Source organism: Octopus sinensis, linkage group LG17, assembly GCF_006345805.1.
Source record: "Octopus sinensis linkage group LG17, ASM634580v1, whole genome shotgun sequence".
Lineage (NCBI taxonomy): Eukaryota > Metazoa > Mollusca > Cephalopoda > Octopoda > Octopodidae > Octopus > Octopus sinensis.
In genome coordinates, this window is record NC_043013.1 from 21538136 (window position 1) to 21558791 (window position 20656).

General features: G+C 37.1%; 1 protein-coding gene across 1 annotated transcript in view; it reads left to right on the forward strand.

The window, feature by feature from the left end:
* Nucleotides 1–20656, forward strand: part of LOC115220863 (cyclin-dependent kinase 2-like) — a 48160-nt gene that overhangs the window by 20894 nt on the left and 6610 nt on the right. The window contains exons 3-6 of the mRNA XM_029791042.2: nt 1111–1231; nt 4335–4505; nt 9677–9778; nt 11543–11612. Coding sequence (XP_029646902.1) covers nt 1111–1231; nt 4335–4505; nt 9677–9778; nt 11543–11612 — 464 coding nt within the window. The remainder of the gene's footprint in view (nt 1–1110; nt 1232–4334; nt 4506–9676; nt 9779–11542; nt 11613–20656) is intronic.

Consider the following 20656-nt stretch of genomic DNA (forward strand, 5'->3'; position numbering starts at 1 on the left):
ATGCACTGGGGTCGATGTAATCTATTTAATCCCTTTGTCCTTGTTCATCCTCTCTGTGTTTAGCCCCTTGTGGGTAGTAAAGAAATAGGTATTTTGTCTGCCGTTATGTTCTGAGTTCAAATTTCGCCGAGGTTGACTTTGCCTTTCATCCTTTCAGGGCTGATTAAATAAGTACCAGTTATGCACTGGGCTCGATGTAATCGACTTAATCCCTTTGTCCTTGTTTGTCCTTCAGCCCCGTGTGGGCAGTAAAGAAATAAATATATATGTATTATATATTATGCACTTTATTCTGTTTAGTTACACATGTGATCCCCAAGTCTGCAGAAAAATTGCCTTGCCTGAAACTGGTTTGTGATTCAAAAATGGTTAGGGACCATTGTTCTAACACAGTAGTTCTCATCCAGGGTCCATATGACCTTCAGGGGTCCATATAAAGATTTTGTTGCTAAAATTTATCAGCAATAAATTGGTTATACTTCTGCAATACCCAAAATATAAAAAATTTGTTTTTTTATACAATTCTTAATATCTTTATATATAAAAGTAAGGTTGTGTGTCTGTCTCCTACGATTTAGATTCTTAACTACTCCCACATTTTGCGGTGCAGTTTAACCAAAACCGGGTATCTTATAGTCGTGATTCATATCGAGCCCTTCTGGGCATTAGCACGCGTCTATGATGAGTCTACGATTTAAAAAAAAATTTACCATCAATTTTCCCCATTTTTAATGCATTTTTGGCATATATAAGGGAAGTAACTTTCTAAAAATTTATTATTAAATCTCAGAACGTAAAAAGCTACAGTAACCCCCCTCCTTTGTGGTTATCTCTAAAAATGCTTATATAGTTATTTCCCTTACAAACCCGAGCAACGCCGGGCGATACTGCTAGTTTAATTATAAAATTATCATAGGAATTTTTTTTTAACATCAAATGACTTGGAGGGTCCCTCTGAGTAAAGTAGGAATCAAAGGTGAAAGTGGGTTGAGAAGCACTGTTCTAATACATCAGATGTATACAATTACAGAGTGTATAGCTGTTATCTTCTCACACATCAGATGTGTACACAATGCACAGCTACCATTAATTTCTTAATCTTCATTCTAGGCTGCTTGATGTCGTACAGAGTGATAAAAAGCTTTATCTTGTCTTTGAATATCTTGACCAAGATCTGAAGAAGTACATGGACACAGCACCAGCGTCAGGTCTTTCACCAGAATTAATAAAGGTACCTCTCTCTCTCTCTCATTCTCTCTCCCATTTGTTTCTTACTCATTCACTGCAACTCATTCTTTTTTTTTTTGTTTCCCTTATTTGCATTTTCTCTTGATGTCCTTCATTGCCTTTATAGCTTGATGCACAACGTGACCTAAGGTTACATACAGTAAGTCACAGTATAATATCATCATCATCATCATCATCGTTTAATGTCCATTTTCCATGCTAGCACGGGTTGGATGGTTCGACTGGGATCTGGGAAGCCAGGAGGCTGCACCAGGCTCCAGTCTGATCTGTGAGTGTAGTGGGTGCTTTTTACGTGCCACCGGCATGGGTGATGGGGAGGCTATATATATATATATATAATATATATATATATATATATATATACTCTCTTTACTCTCTCTTTTACTTGTTTCAGTCATTTGACTGCGGCCATGCTGGAGCACTGCCTTTAATCGAGCAACTCGACCCTGGGACTTATTCTTTTGTAAGCCCAGTACTTATTCTATCGGTCTCTTTTGCTGAACCGCTAAGTAACGGGGACATAAACACACCAGCATCGGTTGTCAAGCAATGCTAGTGGGACAAACACAGACACACACATACATACATATACATATATACGACAGGCTTCTACCAAATCCACTCACAAGGCATTAGTCAGCCCGGGGCTATAGCAGAAGACACTTGCCCAAGATGCCACGCAGTGGGACTGAACCCGGAACCATGTGGTTGGTAAACAAGCTACTTACCACACAGCCACTCCTGCTCCTATATATATATGTATGTATGTATGTGTGTATGTGTGTGTGTGTGTGTGTGTGTGTGTGTGTATGCATGCATGCCATAGATATATGCCTGGAGTTATAAATCCCTTTTACATGCATGGTGAAATATCAGTGTCCGTCCCGCATGCATGCATGCATGTAAAAGGTGGGACGGACACTGATATTTCACCATGCATGTAAAAGGGATTTATAACTCCAGGCATATATCTATGAAGCACTCAATGTTAATGAATTTAGTTAACTATATCAAAGCAATCAGATACCAATAAATGCAAGTAGAATAAACATCTCAGTTAATTCTTCATGTATGACAAAGTAAATCCAAAGATTGCTTAGAAGAACATCAAGAAATTCAGAGAATAAGAATGGAGCAAATCACATCTTTAATTGGTGATTGCAACATACATTACTGATAAACATTTAAGTATTTCAATACTAAATAACCCATTAATTATAATTGCTTTTCCTTTATTCTAATTATGCATAATTTTTCTAAAATCTGACAGCTAACTAATTGTTGTGATGTAGAATTTCTATGTTTATAATTGTCGTGACATGGAATTCCTGTCATCAAAAGTTAAATACTAAACTGGCTTTTCTTATGCATTCACCAATTGAAGATATTTTCTTCATTTTGAATTTAACTCATTTTGATAATGTTATGATGATGTGTTATATATTTTCAGTTATATTAATTTACTGGTAGTATATATTTTTACTGTATCTAAATATGCTGGTACAATAGATATGATTGTCTGTATTGTATGTTGTAATCACAAATTAAAGATGTGATTTTCTCCATTCTTAGTTTTGTTGTTCATCATCATCATCATTGTTTAACGTCCGCTTTCCACGCACAGCGTATTTCCAAAGGTCTCGGTCACTAGTCATTGCCTCAGTGAAACCTAATGTTCGAAGGTCGTGCTTCACCACCTTGTCCCAGGTTTTCCTGGGTCTACCTCTTCCACAGGTTCTCTCAACCGCTAAGGTGTGGCACTTTTTCACACAACTATTTTCATCCATTCTTGCCACATGACCATATCAGCACAATCGTCTCTCTTGCACACCGCAACTGATGCTTCTTAGGTCCAACTTTTCTCTCAAGGTACTTACACTCTGTCAAGTATGTACACTGACATTTCATATCCATCGGAGCGTACTGGCTTCATTCCTTACGAGCAATGTATGTGTTTTGTTTGTTTGCCAGTTTGCTGCGTCACAGCACTCTAGGGTTGACTTCCTCTTAGCACTGGGTATTAAAACACCCAAGTCATAGACAGGCGAGACAACTCACCTCCAATTCCATTCAGGAGGGACGGACACTGATATTTTGCCATTTTTGTAGCTCATCAACATCACATACTGAAATCGAACCCGGGGTGAACAGAATCACCTGTCTTTGACTCTATACAAATTTGTGTATGAACCATTTGCTGGTATGCCACAACAATGCATACATAAGAAGAAATCCAATTATGAATATCAAAGCTGGTATGCTGTAGTAGTAGTGGTAGTGGTGGTGGTGGTAGTAGTAGTAATAGTAGTAGTAGTAGTACAGCACTGGCTATAGTGCTGTGGAAGTTGTACCTGGAGCGCTATACTGTAGCAAACTGGCAGGCAAGCAAAACGCATACAGTGAGTATGTGAGGTCTGTAATGTTTATGGCACAGGTGCTGCTTTTAATATATTATACTAAATGCTTAACATTATACTGGCTTAAATTTAAAATAATCAGAGTTGGATCTAAAGTAAATACTAACTTGACATTGGTATTTGGACTAAGTGACTTAGGTTGCTCATCCCTGGGCAATACCCCAGGACAGTGTGAATGTGATTGTTACGTCATTGATGTGCCCGTGCTAGTAGGGTGCCAAGAGCACCATCCGAGCGTGATCGTTGCCAGAGCAGCCAACTGGCTCCGTGCCGGTGGCACGTAAAAGGGCACCATCTGAGTGGGATTGTTACCAGCGTCGTCTTACTGGCACCTGTGCTGGTGGCATGTGTAAAAAGATTCGAGCAAGGTCATTGCCAGTACTGCCTAATTGGCCCGTGTGCCGGTGGCACGTAAAAAGCACCCACTACACTCTGAGTGGTTGGCGTTAGGTAGGGCATCCAGCTGTAGAAACTCTGCCAAATCAAGATTGGAGCCTGGTGTTGCCGTCTGGTTTGCCAGCCCTCAGTTAAAATCGTCCAACCCATGCTAGCATGGAAAGCAGACGTTAAACGATGATGATGATGATGGTGAAATGTCATGCATTGTATTCCTCTTCTTATATTGATGCCACGTTTGTGTAATTTTTTCTTCCTTTTTGCTCTTTCTAGAGTTATATGTACCAACTGCTCACAGGGATCGCCTACATTCATGCCCACCGAGTCCTCCATCGAGACTTAAAACCACAGAACTTGTTAATTGATGCTGAAGGCAATATAAAATTGGCAGATTTTGGTCTGGCGAGAGCTTTTGGAGTTCCTGTCAGGACTTACACACATGAGGTTAGTAAGGTTGTTCTTGTTGAGTCCTAGATCAATTCAGCAGACTCATGGTCCAAGGCATTCCAACCATGACTATCTCCTTCCATTTTCCCTTCCTATCATGACCGAGATGTGCTCTCATTAGCTACAAAGTATACAGCATCTTCTAATTACTCATCTGAAGATAAATTTGTCAGCAACCATATTTTCTAACATTCTCACTTACCTCTATATTCAGGGGCTGGATTTTTGTTTGGGCTGATATGGGCTATGGACCAGGGATTCCCAAGCTTGTAGTGAGGACCCTTTAACTCAGAGAATCGTAAGGCTTGGAGTTAAAATTTAAAAAAAATATACTTAAGGCAATAAAATTAATAATTTGTAATTTCTTTTACTCTTTTAAATTTATTTTCAATCCAGTAAAGTTCTTTTAAAATTATCGAGCCCTCTTGATTTAATTGACCAACAGAATCATATGCCCCTACCTATTGGCTCAGGGACCCCACTTAGTTTAAAGCTGGCTCTGTATTTTTTTCCCTTTTTTGTCTCTTACTTGCTTTGGTCATTCAACTGCAGCCATGATGAAGCACTGTCTTCGGGAATTTTAGTCGAACTAATCAACCCCTATACTTATTATTTTTTTTAAAGCCTGGTACTTATTCTGTGGGTCTCTTTTGCTGAACAGCTAAGTTACAAGGGACGTAAACAAACCAACACCGACTATCAAGCTGTGGTGGGGGACAAACACACACACACAAACATATAATCATCGTTTAACATCTGCTTTCTATGCTGGCATGGGTCGGACGGTTTGATATGGAGCTGGCCAGACTCCACTTGTCTGTTGTGGCATGATTTCTATGGCTGGATGCCCTTCCATACACCAAAAACACTTAACAGTGTGCTGGGTGCTTTTTACATGTCATGGGCTTCTTTCAGTTTCTGCCTACCAAATCCACTCACAAGGTTTTGGTTGGCCCAAGGCTGAAGTAGAAGATACTTGGCCAAAGTGCTACCCAGAGGGACTGGCATGGTTGGGAAGCAAACTTCTTACCACATAAGCCACATAGGTTTTTCCAATTGAGGTGGTTCCTTAATACTGGCTCTAGAACATTGAAGATTCTTTTGTGAGGGACATCAATCAACACAGATCAATACATAATGTGGTGATAATGTGATCAATATGTATTGTTATTGTTATCAAAATGGAAATTGTAGTAGTGGCAGTGCCACCTGACAGACTCCTCTGCTGGTGGCATGCAATAAGCCCCATTCATGCGTGGGTTGATGCCAGTGCCACTTGACTGGCTCCCTGTGCCGGTGGCACGTAAAAAGCACCCACTACACTCGGAGTAGTTGCTATTAGGAAAGGCATCCAGCTGTAGAAACTCTGTCAAACCAGACTGGAGCCTGGTGCAGCCTACTGGCTTGCCAGTCCCCAGTCAAACCGTCCAATCCATGCCAGCATGGAAAACAGATGATGATGAGGATGATTGTGAGAGGATACAGTTTCCACTCATCAAAAAACTACTGACAGCTCTAGAAAACCTAAATGACAATATATAACACTAGCAGTATCGCCCGGCGTTGCTCGGGTTTGTTTCGACCCTTTAGAGTTGGAATTTTTGAAAAGTAAAAATTTTGCATTATGTAGCTTGTTATTCTCTTTCAGTGAACATTTTTCTGGTTGAAATACATCAAAGAATAGCAACACAGCAGTCAAAAAATCGTAAAAAATAGGGATTTTCATAGAAAAAAAAGCACCTTTTTGATGTAAATAATTTTTTCTTCTACGGAAGGAAGAGCAAGCTTTCTTCTATCATACCCTCAATTTTGGTCAACTTGTGCCGCAGAGTCTCGGAGGAGGTAGTGTTAGTTGAAGGCTACCAAACCTGCCATACACAGACAACTTCAGCTTTATATACATAGATTAATTGAGAAAGACATTCGTCCATCCATCCCCTATGTCCGCCATTCTTGGCAGTAGAATCTTAAGGCACATCGTCCACAAGATCCCATCAGAAGCAGCTGTCATTAAATTTGCTGAGTAAGTTACCGAGTACAGTCAACTGAAATTTTGGATATTGTCCAACCATCTTGTTCTTGATCTATGCCTAGGTATACTGCCTGTTGGCTTGGCTTGAAGAATCCTTCCTGCAATTCTTTTCTGCAACATTCTAATCACGTGTCCATTGTACCAGAGCTGTTGCCTCTCTGTGTGAAGAGACTCACTGATTGCCAAGCTGTCGTCATGTTAAAAGCACCCAGTACCTCATGCTGTAAAGTGGTTGGTGTTAGGAAGGGCATCCAACCGTTTCTACAAAGCTAAATCAAACTGGACCCTGGTACAGCTGTCCTGCTAGCCCAGCTCTGGTTAAACTGTCCAACCCATGCCAGCAGGAAAAACCAGCATTAAATAATGATGTTGAAGAAGAAGAAGCAGCACCTTGTTGAGTAATGTCACACCTGAGATTCTTCGGTGGAACCCTATTTTGACTGATTGTTTTACATATGACCACATAAGTGAAAATAGGCACAAAAACTTGAAAATAGTATGTTTGGGCTTTTTTTTAAACCACTTTCTCCCCTTCTAAGGACGAAATATTTGCTCCACTTTTAAGGACGAAATATTTGAGCTGGTACATTACTGTGCCAACACCTGCAATTCTGGCATCCAGTTCTGATTCCTATTTTCCATCACTCGGGAATATGTCTGAAATTCCTCTACTTGTCTCAGTGAGAAGACGTACGTTTAGGGCCAGGTCAGCTTAATAAAACTGTTATGCCTTAATTTAAATATCATTTATTCTATAGTATGCTGTGTCTGGGGAGAGTCGTTTTCTTTTTGTGCCTTATAATGTAACACACACACCGGTAAAATTTCTACTTTTTTCTTATTTTTATTTTCCTAAAATTTTCGTTGCGTCTTGCAACCTTTTCATTAGTTTTGACTCTATCCGTTATTTACACTGCGTTCCCTTTTCATTTTACCGGTGAGTGTGTGTTACATAATAAGGCACAAAAAGAAAATGACTCTCCCCAGAGAACAGAATAGGCTTCAACACACGAACTCGTATAAAGAATCCAAAAACGAAATATTCTATAGTAGTTTTGATGCGTTGTAGTCTGATGGATTAGAAGTATGGAATTCAATTCCAGCCCAAATGGACTACATATAAATATAGGCAAGGTAACAAGGAACAAGTTGTTAAAATAATTGTTTTACATGAATACGAAGATATTGCTTGTGTCATCTTGACTAAAATGACTTACTATTCACCTGCCTAAAAAAAAAAAAAATTTTTTTAAGGGGAGATAATTTTCATAGTCTAATGCAGGAGTTATCTGCTCCTGGATTATATTCTTTTCTTTGATGTCGTTGCTTTCTCTCAATGCGACCCTTTCAAACCTTTTCGCGTCCTGCTTCTGTTTCTTAGCCATTTTTTTTTTCACCTATGGATCCCCTTTTGATTCCTATTTTACTCTGATTGATCCTCCTACCCATTAAATGTTTAAAAAGTCATATTTTTATAATTAAATATTATTAGGAATTTTATATATATATATAAAAAAAAAAAAAAATTTTGTGTTGTAGAAATATAACAAATTTATTGTTGTAGAAATATAACAAATCTTATGTGGAACCCCAAGGGCCACATGAAGAGCGGTTGAGAACGACTGTTTTATTCACCTTTAGGTCATTTTCATCAGAACATTATTTGCTGCGAGCTCCTATGTGGTCACTTTAACTGCTAGAAATAAGTAAAATTCACCTCAATTATTTGCTGTCATCTTAGAACACCTGAGATAATCTAGACCTGTACATCTGTAAAAAGACAAGATGATAATGCTGGAATACCTTCTAATAGTGTTGACTTTGAGCTAAACAGCGACAACAACACTCACTATTATTATTAAGTCTATTGGATCTTTTAAGGTGTATTGGATTTCTTTGTATGCGACAGTTGTGAGAATTAAGATAATTCTTCTTTCATAATCTTTGGTCTAAATCTACCAAGCTTCTTTCTGAGATGTTCGTTTGTGTGTATGTTTAAATACATGCATGCATATATATATACTTTACAATTTAAAAATACGATAAAATCTTCATAATTTATTGAGTAATTAGTGTGAAAAACCTCAAGAAAAAAAAACATCAATTTTTTTCCTTTTAAATTTATTTATTTATATTATATAGAGGGCACTATTACACATAGATGCCACACGCTAGGAGGGACTCTTAAAGTCAAAACTACTAAAATAAATAAACACATCATACCGAAACCAATTCTCGAAGCAGGTAATTTAAAAACAGAATTTAGCTGCATATCACATTGTGATTTCATAATCGGTGCAGTTTTATGCACTTTTTACTCCTCAGTGCAAGCATAATTCAAGATTTATAATGAATGAACAAAAACAACATACCAGGCGAACAGCTATCGTATCCAATGCAGCATGTAGGATTGTTTACCTCATACACATCTATGTAAATGGCGGGCTTTTTCGAATTGCGTTTCGGTAATAACGTGCTTATTTGGAAGAACAAATATATAGGGCGTATGTTTATTTGGCAAAAAAAAAAAAATGACCATCCTGAAATACAACAATATATATGTGTGTGTATCGCGTGTGTAACGTTGGCGATCTTTTTTCCTCTGTCTTCCCTTCTCTGGATCTTTCCTTCTCCTATGTTTCCGACGAAGAGCTCCACTCGAAACGTTAAACCCTCCTTCTTTCCTTCGCGTCCAAATAATACTATATTTGTTCCACGTCCTCGCGTTGTTGTGTTTTTTTGTGCTTTCATGTTTGGATTAACTATGTATTTATATATATATATATATATTTATATAGTGTGTGTATGTATGTATGATGTATCTATCTATCTATATATATATATATATATACATATACATCATATATATATATATACACACATACATTTGACTGTAGCCTGCGTAATGTATGATTAACTAAAAGTGTGAACAAATAAGCAATGCATTTACCAGAGTAATCTTATTGCTAAAGTGTTAAATTAGAACCAGCAAAGAAGGATGTAATAATTTTCGTTTCTGTGTGTTCCAAAATGAATATTTGCTAAAGTTTAGTGTGAATATTTTGTCTCACTAAGAAACCCTGACCCAATCAGATATTTCATTCATTTTACATCCACTTTTCCATTATATTGGCAGGTTGTAACTCTTTGGTACCGAGCGCCTGAAATCTTACTTGGAAGTCGGTTTTATTCCACACCGGTTGATGTTTGGAGTCTAGGCTGTATATTTGTGGAAATGGTAAGTTGAATTTGTCTTTCTGTTGATTTTCCAACTTCCAAGATGGAGTAACAGTTAATTAGTTCTTCCTACCTACACACACCACACACATTCTTTTATTCTAAAACGTGTTTCAGTCATTTTGACTGCAGCCATGCTGGAGCACTGTCTCAAAGGGTTTTTTAGTTGAAAAATTGACCCCAGAACTTATTCTTTGTAAGCCTAGGACCTATTCTGTTGGTCTCATTTGCCAAACTGCTAAGTTATGGGGACATAAACACACCAGCATCGGTTGTCAAGCGATGGCTGTTCACACGCACACACACACACACACACACATGTCAGGCTTCATCCAGTTTCTGTCTAACAAATCCACTCACACGGCTACAGTGGAAAACACTTGCCCAAGGTGACACAGTGGAACTGAACCTGGAATCATGTGGTTGGGAAGCAAGCTTCTTGCCACACACACACACACATATATATATATATATATATATATATATATATATATATATTTATTCATAATCATCCTCATCATCATTTAATGTCCACTTCTCTATATTCGTGTGGGCCAGACGGAATTTGTTATAACAGATTTTTTGTTATGACTGGATGTTCTTCCTGTCACCAATTCTCATTTCATTCCAGGCAAGGTAATATTTTCCATGACCTGACATTTTCACAGAAGACTAGAGATAAACAATGCCACTTGTATGATCGTGATGCTTATTCATAACCATCACATGATGTCCAGTGCAGGGTACGCACACTCACACACATTTATTTATTTATTTATCATCATCGTACATTCATTGTCCATTCCAACATGGGTTGAACTGCTTGACCAGAGCTGGCAAGCCGAAGTGTTGCCAAATCCAGTCTGATTTGGCATAATTTCTGTGGCTGGATGCCCTTCCTAATGCCAACCACTTTACAGTGTGTGCTCAATGCTTTTTCCATTGTGCCGACTCTTCCTGGCCAATCCTCTTTGCCAGGAGAGCAGCCTTAACACATCTGCTGTGAAGTACGGGTCTTCTTGAGTACAACAAAGTACCAGGCATCTTGGTTAGCATTTATACCTGTATTTCACATGACCATTGGTTTTTATTATATCTTTACTCTCTTTGCTGATTGAGCGGTTTACTCCTCATTGCAGCCTTACCACACAGTGGGACTATATATATATATATATATATATACACACACACACACATACATACATATATATATATATATATATATATATATCGAATTGAACCAGCCAGGATCCCTGGTCTGGTGGTACGTAAAAAGCACTATCCGACTCGTGGCCGATGCCAGCACCGCCTCGACTGGCTTCCTTGCCGGTGGCACATAAAATACACCAATCCGACCGTGGCTGTTGCCAGCCTTGCCTGGCACCTGTGCAGGTGGCACGTAAAAAGCACCCACTACACTCACGGAGTGGTTGGTGTTAGGAAGGGCATCCAGCTGTAGAAACATTGCCAGATTAGACTGGAGCCTGGTGCAGCCTTCTGGCTTCCCAGAACCCCGGTCGAACCGTCCAACCCATGCTAGCATGGAGAACGGACGTTAAACGATAATGATGATGATGATGATGATATATATATATATATATATATATATACACACACACACACACACACCACACACACACACACACACACACACACACACACACACACATGAGTACATAACATATGCAATGTGTGTGTGTGTAATGTTTTATAATGTTGGTTATATATATATATATATTTTTAAATGTTTTGTATTTCTTCTTAGATAACAAGAATGGCATTGTTTCCTGGAGATTCTGAGATTGATCAACTATTCCGAATATTCCGAACATTAGGTGAGTCCCTCCTCTACTTTTTTGTTGATTGTCCCTCAAGTTAATTTGTATGTATATTTTTTAAATTATTCCCATTCTTGTGAAACCACTTATTTAAGTTCACATCATTGATGAAATTTTGTACCAATTATTTAAGTTCATTTAATTTAAAAATAACAATTGGTATAAAATTGCATCAATGACTTGAACTTAAATAAGTGGTTTCACACGAATGGGAATAAATTAAAAATTAAAGATAAAATTAAAGTGCAGAAATGAACTAGTCCTGATGGAGCTTAGCACATACTCTTTACCACGGTTTTTAGATTTGATTATATGCTGATTAGGTAGCATATGAAGGCTGGGTGTTTGTAATGTTTGTTCGCTTGCACATAGCTGGTATGTTTTGTACATTTGTTTCCATGTATTGTGTGTAAAAACATCCTGATGAGGGGAGTGTTAGTTTCGAATATATGAAATGTTTCATATTAATTGGTGCGTCTCCGAAACCGCCCATAGATGAACAATTATGTATATTTATTTTTTCTGAAATTTTAATACGTCATTTTAATATGTTCTTGTATATTTTATTATCCCAAATTTTTAATGTACCAAATAATTTACGAAATGTTTTATGATTTTAAGTGTAAATTCAGTGTGTTTTGTACGCATCACTGATTCTTATACATTTATATATTTTTATATGATGTTTAATTATTTATATATTATTATATTTTTAAACGTCTGACTTTATATCTGTTCTGTAGATATAAATGAATATATGTATGTGTTTGATCTTTCTGTGTGGAATTTAGTAATGTTCCTTTAGTTACTGCTTGCCTCCGCTCAGATTAATAAGTGGTATATATATATATATTTATGTAATAAAATTAATTAAGGGTAGAAATCAATATTTATCAATTAAAACCAGTGGTCTAGCATATTAAAAAAGAATCCGAAGATTAAATATTTATATACCAATTAAGGACTGAACACGAAAAAGTGGACAGTCAACATGCTATATATCTAGCATGTTGACTGTCCCCTTTTTCGTGTTCAGTCCTTAATTGGTATATATATTTATGTATATATACATATTTGTGTGTGTATATATATGTATTTATATAGAGATATTTATGTATGTGTGTGTGTACCTGTTTGTTGTTTACACCCCTTGCAGCTGGGTTGGTACCGAAAGGGTTAAGAATTGTTTCTCTATTATATATTTTAACCCTTTTCTTACCATATTTCTGTTGAGATGCTCTGTGTTTCTTCCAATAAATTTTAAATATAACAAAGAATTTAGTAAAATAACTTAGTTATCATTAAACTAGTGTTAGGAACATAAATTGTGACTAAGGTTTGGTGGAAGGTTTTAATTCAGAACTTTTGAAAACGAAACATTTGTACTACAGAGCCAGAGGCGGTTTCAGCCGGGTTGGTAACGAAAGGGGTTAAAGGCAAGTTTGATAGGAACAGACAGGAGAAAAGTAGAAGGAGTAAGATTAATAGTAATAACAGAGAAAGCTTAGGATGAAAATGTACGAACACACAAACACAGTAGAAAGTGAAAGTGAAGAAGTTAAAATGGGAAATATAGGCATTGAAATGCAAATACATACATGCTTATTAATACACATAAAATACACACATGTATGAAAACAAATATGTAAATATATGTATATATGCAAAGGCGAGCTCAAATATATAAACTCATGGGAAATGACATACAAACATATAAACACATCCAAAACAACATGCAAACATACAAATGCTTTCATGTTAACACACATAAAGTATACATACGCGTGCATATAAAATATGCATATAACACTTGTAGAGATAGACAAGACAAGTATGTTAAACATGAAGAAAAGGACAGAAAAACGAGTAGTATACAGTGATGAATGAAAATAAATTATAAATAATTAAATTACATATATAGATAAAATTGCTCAATGAAATTGGTGGCCATTGAAAGGTTTTACTGGTTTAATACACTAATTATATAGAAATATAAAAAATATGATTTTGTAAAAAAAAGCTTCTGTCCTAGCTACAGCATGCAAAACAAAGTGAATAAGAATGCAATAATATAAAATGGTAAAGAAGCAATAGAACTTGCAAGACCTTCAGAAATACACAAATGATATTAAGATAATGGTATTAAAAAATTCTTTCTGGACATAGCTTAAAATATACATATGGTGTGGCTGTGTGGTAAGAAGCTTGCTTCCCAACCACATGGTTCTGGGTTCAGTCCCACTGCATGGCACCTTGAGTAAGTGTCTTCTATTATAGCCTCCTGTTGACCAAAGCCTTGTGAGTGGATTTGGTAGAGGGAAACTGAAAGAAGCTTATCGTATATACATATATATAATATGTGTGTGTGTGTATATATATGTATTTGTTAGTGTGTCTATGTTTGTCCCCCACCATTGCTTGACAACTGATGTTGGTGTGTTTACATACCCATAACTTAGTGATTTAGCAAAAGAGACTGAAAGAATAAGTACTAGGGTTAATTTCTTAAACTAGAAAAACCTTTTAAAGCAGTGCTCCAGTATGGCCACAGTCAGGTGACTGAAACAAGTAAAAGAGTACATATAAGTTAGTTGGAAAAAACCATGGGCCAAATTCCGTATAAAGCAGCAAAAAGTAATCATTTAAAATAAGTCTTTTTAAAAAAGTAGGGAAGTGTGCAATAAAAATGGGGAAATATGGTGAAGTCCGAATAGGTTGTCCATATGGAACCATTTGGCAGCTCATAAGGTACCTAGAAGCCAGTTGGCAGAATCCTATCTTGTGATTTAAGGTATGCTTATTCCTGGAAAAGGATAAAGAAATTTTTCACTGACATACTGGACCTCTCATTGAGTTCCTCCTATATGAGGTCCCCTTCTCAAATATGGACCAATAAGTTTGAAATGGAGGAAGAAACTGCTTCTTTTGATTGCTATGTATGTTTGGCCAGGCTTGTTGTTGATTTGTTTTCTGGGTACTTGAAAGAATTCCTGTGCATATATAGTCTTGTTTTGAAGTTATTTCCTGTGGAGCCTGTCTATGTTTTGTATGTATTGGCGTTATCCCGTTGAACCTTAGGTCTATATACAATACCTTAATTAAGCAATTTCCATCTAAATGACAGCTACCTGGGTCTTAGGGTCAGGTTCTTAGTTTTGTTGAGAATGGTTGTATTATGTTGGTTTATAAAAGAGGTGGAGTTTTTGCAACAAGAATCCTAATCTTTAGCGGTCTTCTATTGAAAATTTTATATTTGTCTAGAGACTTGATTAAAAAATTCTCTCCTTACATTGGTTCTAACGGTGATGCTAAAAGTTGAATTGTACCACAAGACCTTTCTAATCCTAGTTCTTTGGTCCTACTATGGTTCCATCTGTTATTAATACAGTAGATCTTCTCTGAGAATCTACCATTTTGCAATGTATTATTGTAATACGGAGAGGCATTGCAAAGGGCTGCCTCGTCTGATGACTATGATGAAATGCACTTTCCTATATTGCTTACCATATTTCAGGTGGGTGGGTGATTAGACCCTTATTAAAACTATCTGATCCTAAACTTAGGTTAATGCCTAAAAAGTTAACACTCCTGAGGTTTGTGTCAGTTGTGATTTCTAAGCCTGATTCTTTGGAAGAATGTAATCAGATTCTTTCTAAGGCCATCTTTAGTTAATGAACAGTTGCTATCATCCGTAGTCGTAGTCTGCACAGATGAGATATTTGGCTTGTGAAAGACTTAAGTGTGTCTAAAATCCAAGCCAGACATTCGTCCACATTGCTTGATTGAGATGTCTGGTGTGGAAGGGTTTCATTGGTCTGGGCATGTCACCTGACCTGACGAGATGATGCTGCAGCTTCCTTTCAATGGTGCATCGCCTTTGCCTTTGCAACAGTTTACAAGGATGCTGCTACACAAGTCATTGAGCAGGACTTCTACTACGTTGTTTCTGATTTGTTTCCTTTGGTAAGGTCTTTTAGCTGTGCTAATAACGCCATGGTAGTGTTGTCTCTAAAAAGGCCATCTTCAATTTTAATAGCTTCACATTGTTCATTTACTCATATTTCCCCTTATTTCTTGAATTCCTTTGTTGACTGTCTTTTTCTTCTTCCCTCTGTTCTTATCTTTTAGTCTTTTCGTTTTGTCACAGACATCCCATGTTTCGTTTGTGATTGATGGTTTGTATTTTCCCCAGAACATCACTTGCTGCTCACAGTGTTGTTAAATTTGTATGTTCTAGTCTCCTAAGTCTTCTTTCATTGAGGTGTGTTGTCTTTCTGTCTTCGCCATTTTGCTTCGAGGGCCAGAGTGTTTTCGTCCTCAAGCACTCGGACTCCTTATTGACAGGTTTTGCACTCTGTTCTCTCCTTAGCTAACTTTTTCCCAAGTCTTTGCATCGAAGTTAGCACTTGATCAAGCTGATTTTACATGTGTCTTTAAATCTCAGCTTTGGTTGCCCTCTGGGTCTGCTGCTACCCTGAACCAAAGAAAGAAAGACAACACACTGCAGCCCTGCAGCACCTTCCTTGCTTGCAGACTTAGCAGCAGAACTTGCTCATCAAACGTAAGCGGGATCAGCCATGAGAGGAACTGCCGGAGGAAGACTCTGAGTCCCTAATTAAGGCATTCACTGCTTAGACCGTCGTCTGTCAAAATGTAATAGAATTGTAGAAGTGGTGCTAATTTTTCACCAAGTGTTGCTTGAAAATTCTTGAGAGATAAACAAGGCCTTTATTTTTGACTCTGTCCATTATTTATACTGCGTTCCTTTTTGTTTGTTTGTGTGCATGTGTGTGGGTCAGTGTGTGTGTGCCTTTGCATGCATGTATGTATGTATGCATGTGTGTGTGTGTATATACATACATACGTACATACATGCATGCATAGGCACACACGCACTCACACTGACCCAATATTTTTCATTTTATTTGGTTGAATCTCAACCAGTTGGTTTTGGTCTGTTGATTCTCTTCAGAAACATTCTGGAATTCATCAGGACAAAGTCAAGGTCACCAAGCAAATAAGAAATAACACTTATTGACCAAAGACAAAAATGGACAAAATTTGTTGCCAATGCCAGCGCCGCCTTGACTGGCTTCCGTACCGGTGGCACGTAAAATGCACCAACCGATTATGGCCGTTGCCTGCTTCCCCTGGCACGTAAAAAGCACCCACTACACTCAAGGAGTGGTTGGCGTTAGGAAGGGCATCCAGCTGTAGAAACACTGCCAGATCAGACTGGAGCCTGCTGCAGCCTCCTGGCTTCCCAGACGCCGGTCGAACCGTCCAACCTGTGCTATCATGGAAAACGGACGTTAAACAATGATGATAATGATGCTGTAACAGTTAAAATCTTGTGGAGTATATGCCAGGTTCACATATGGGATATTTTGTGCTTAGCAAGAGTATTTGACAACATGTTGTTAAAACTGGCAAATTCCAGCAGACACCTGCCAACTTGCAACTGATTTGTCATTGCATCAAGGGCTGATCCACTCTCCTTTGTTCATCCCTCCCCACTTTGGCACTCCAGCCACCCTGTTTAATATGCTTCCTGTCCATCTTGTTGATGGCATTTGTTGAAGGCTGTTCAATATGTTTGCCCTGCTGCAAACCAACACTGGTTGTGAAGCAGTGGTAACACACACACACACATACACCCTTATATGACAATCTTCTTTCAGTTTCTGTCTACCTAGCACTCACAAGGCTTTGGTTGGCTCAGGGCTATAGCAGAAGACACTTGCCCAAGGACTGAACCCAGAACCATGTGGTTGGGAAGTGAGTTTTTTTTTTTACCACAAACCCAAAATACTTTCTAGAGCTGTACACAGATAATAGAAGGGACCATTAGCTATTTGTATATAATTTCAACAATAGAAGTGACAAGAGCTCTGCTCTTTCTGTATTTCTGCTTCAAAGGAGATCAATTATTGATCAGATATCATAGTTTAGTGCTTAGGAAGGGTATCCAGCCATAAAACCACAATGTTTTCCACATCTCACCATTAAACAAAAAAAAAAAGAAAAGAAAGAAAAAAAACCTCAAAATAAGATAGAAGATATATTCTGTAGTAGAAGAACTAATGCTTCTGTTTGTGTCTTTATTAAGGTTTTGCTCGTTATATAACGATACAAATATTTTGTCAATTATTTTATTGTTATTCTTGGAATTGGAAATAAATTTCAATAATATTCAGGAATAAATATCAAAATAAAATTTTGTGTTGTTTTTACTGTTTTGGATGGTAAAAAAATTTAGCTGAGAAAACATTTACACACATACATACAAACCCACAATATACATATGTGTGTGTATAAAATATAAATACTCATGTGTGTATATATCTATCTATCTGTTTTATATATATATATATATATATATATATATATATATATATGTATATATAATATATATATATATATATATGTATATATATATATATATATATGTATATATATATATATATTTATGTGTGCATACACTGAAATAGGTATGTACATATTCTCATATATGCTTATATATAGCTACATATACACAGCGACTCTCTCTCATCCTCACATACACATTCAACTTGAAGAAGTGAATATATAAGCATGTGTGTGTTTGTGGTGTATGTGTGTGTGTATATATAATTATATTGTCTAGATCAGAAAATTGGAAATTTTAGGTTTATTTTTGGTCAATAACTAGAAGCTATTAATATTATTATATATTGTGGTTGTAGATTTTTTTATTTTTTATTTTTGTGCTATCATCATTATTATTATTATTATTATTGTTGTTGTTATTCTTGTTTTTGTTTTTCCAAGTTTTTCTTTATTTCAAACTAATTGCACTAATAAGAGACGAGGAGTATCTTTCTTGGCAACGGTTCACATTCCCAACAGCAGCGACACACACACACACGCACACACACAGACTACAGAGATGTACACACAAACATAACGTACACATGGGCTAATACAGACATGTACGCACGCACACACACTCAAACATGTGTATGTGTAACTATGTACATGTGAATGTACACCTATATTCACATAATTGCATGCATAAATAATGCATAAATACAAATGCATGTGCATGTGTACATACATACTTATATGTATATGTATGTGTGCGTGTATATATATATATATATATATATCATCATCATCATCATTTATGATATATATATATGTATGTGTGCGTGTATATATATATATATCATCATCATCATTTATGATATATATATATATATATATATACACATACATGTATATGTATATGTATGTATATATATATATACATGTATACATACATACATTCATACATATAAATGTATATGTGTGTGTGTATATATATATATATATATATATATATATATATATATATATACATACACATATATATATATATATGCACACACATACACACATGAACATAATGACTCACAAATATGTATATACAGAAACAGACTGGCATACACATGGAGTTCCTAACACATGTGCGCACACACACACACACTCGCACGCACACACACACACATTTGCAGTTGTCCCTGTGGCTGTTACCGATTCTTTCTCCAAATGAAGAGATTCTTGGTTGACAAATTAGTTGCCGTCTTCTGTTGTTTGTCTTTGATGAAAACACACAACGACAGTTTGGTGGACATATTCTTTCCCATGGAACTGTTTGCTGTGTTTTATTTTGTTTATAACAAAGCAACAACAGCAGCAGCAGCAGCAGCAACCAGGTTTAGACCCTTAAACCCTCCCTCTTCTCTTCCTCCACTTGTGTCCATCATTAAGCTCTCTACTTCATTTAACACACATTATTTCTCCGTTTCTCCACCCCGGGCTATTCTCAATGTGATCTTCACTTTCAAATCTATAACTTTGATCAATGGTCCTTTTCCCCCATTCCCCTCCCCCACCTGTCCCTGCCTCCGCCTTCCTCGGCAACACTGCCAAATAAGGATCCTAGTTCCTCCCCCACTTACTCCCCCCCCCCCCATGGAGCGTCAGACAAGAAAAATTAGGATTGGAGAAAGGATATTTCAGGGATATCTGTTTACCTTAATGTTTTTCTTATGTTTTTTCCCTTTCTCTCTGCAACAATGTAGGGACAACACTTGGCCCTTTTCAAGTAGTAACAGTTGTAGGTTAGGTTTTTCCTTTCAGTTGTATTTTAAACCCAGGTTTCAAGGGTGTTCAAGACAGATATTTTGGCTGTTGTAGCTGTTGGAAACAGATTTCGCTACCATCATCATCATCACCACCACCATCATTATACGTGCTGTGACCACCGCTGCCTGTGTTGATGTCTTTATGTATCTCACTTGCTAACTCTAGACAAGTGGTTTTCAACCAGGATTCATATCATCCCTTGGGGTCTATGTAAGACTTTTGGGAGTGGTCCACACAAGCAAAATACTAAATTGGAGATCCACAGTAGCATTTTAAGAGTCTGTGAAAAAATGTTACTTTGGATGTATTTATTGCAAGAAACGGGCTCAATTTCTTTCTCTGACATTTTACACAGTTCACCCTTCATAAGATAATGTGTGATAAACAAAATAAGAATCTTCAACCAAATAAGTATCTTTAAATCTAGTTTTTAAACATCAAACGACCAAATTACTTTTCTATTCCACCAGAATAGAACAGTAATCAAAGGGTTCCATAGGCTAAAAAATGGTTGAAAATCCCTGCTCTGGACCAATGATAGCCAACCTGCAGGACTTTCTGAATGAAAATTTACTTTCACTTTTTTAGTATTGCAGCCTGCATGATGGCGAGCTATGTCTCATGTGACCCACTTCTCAAAGTCTGCTAATGCCTGCACTAGACAAATGTTGTTTTTGTCATCCTTGAGATGCTTTTGACCTGGTGCAATATATTACTTCCAAGCCAATGTGACCGGCTGTTTTGTACCATGCTGTTGCCTATTGTTTTAGGTGTCCCTGTAGTTGCAAGCAGACATAGATGTACCCTCAGCTTCCCCACCATTGATCCAGTGAAACCTCCACAGTGTGGCAATTAGAGGGAGTGCATTAATA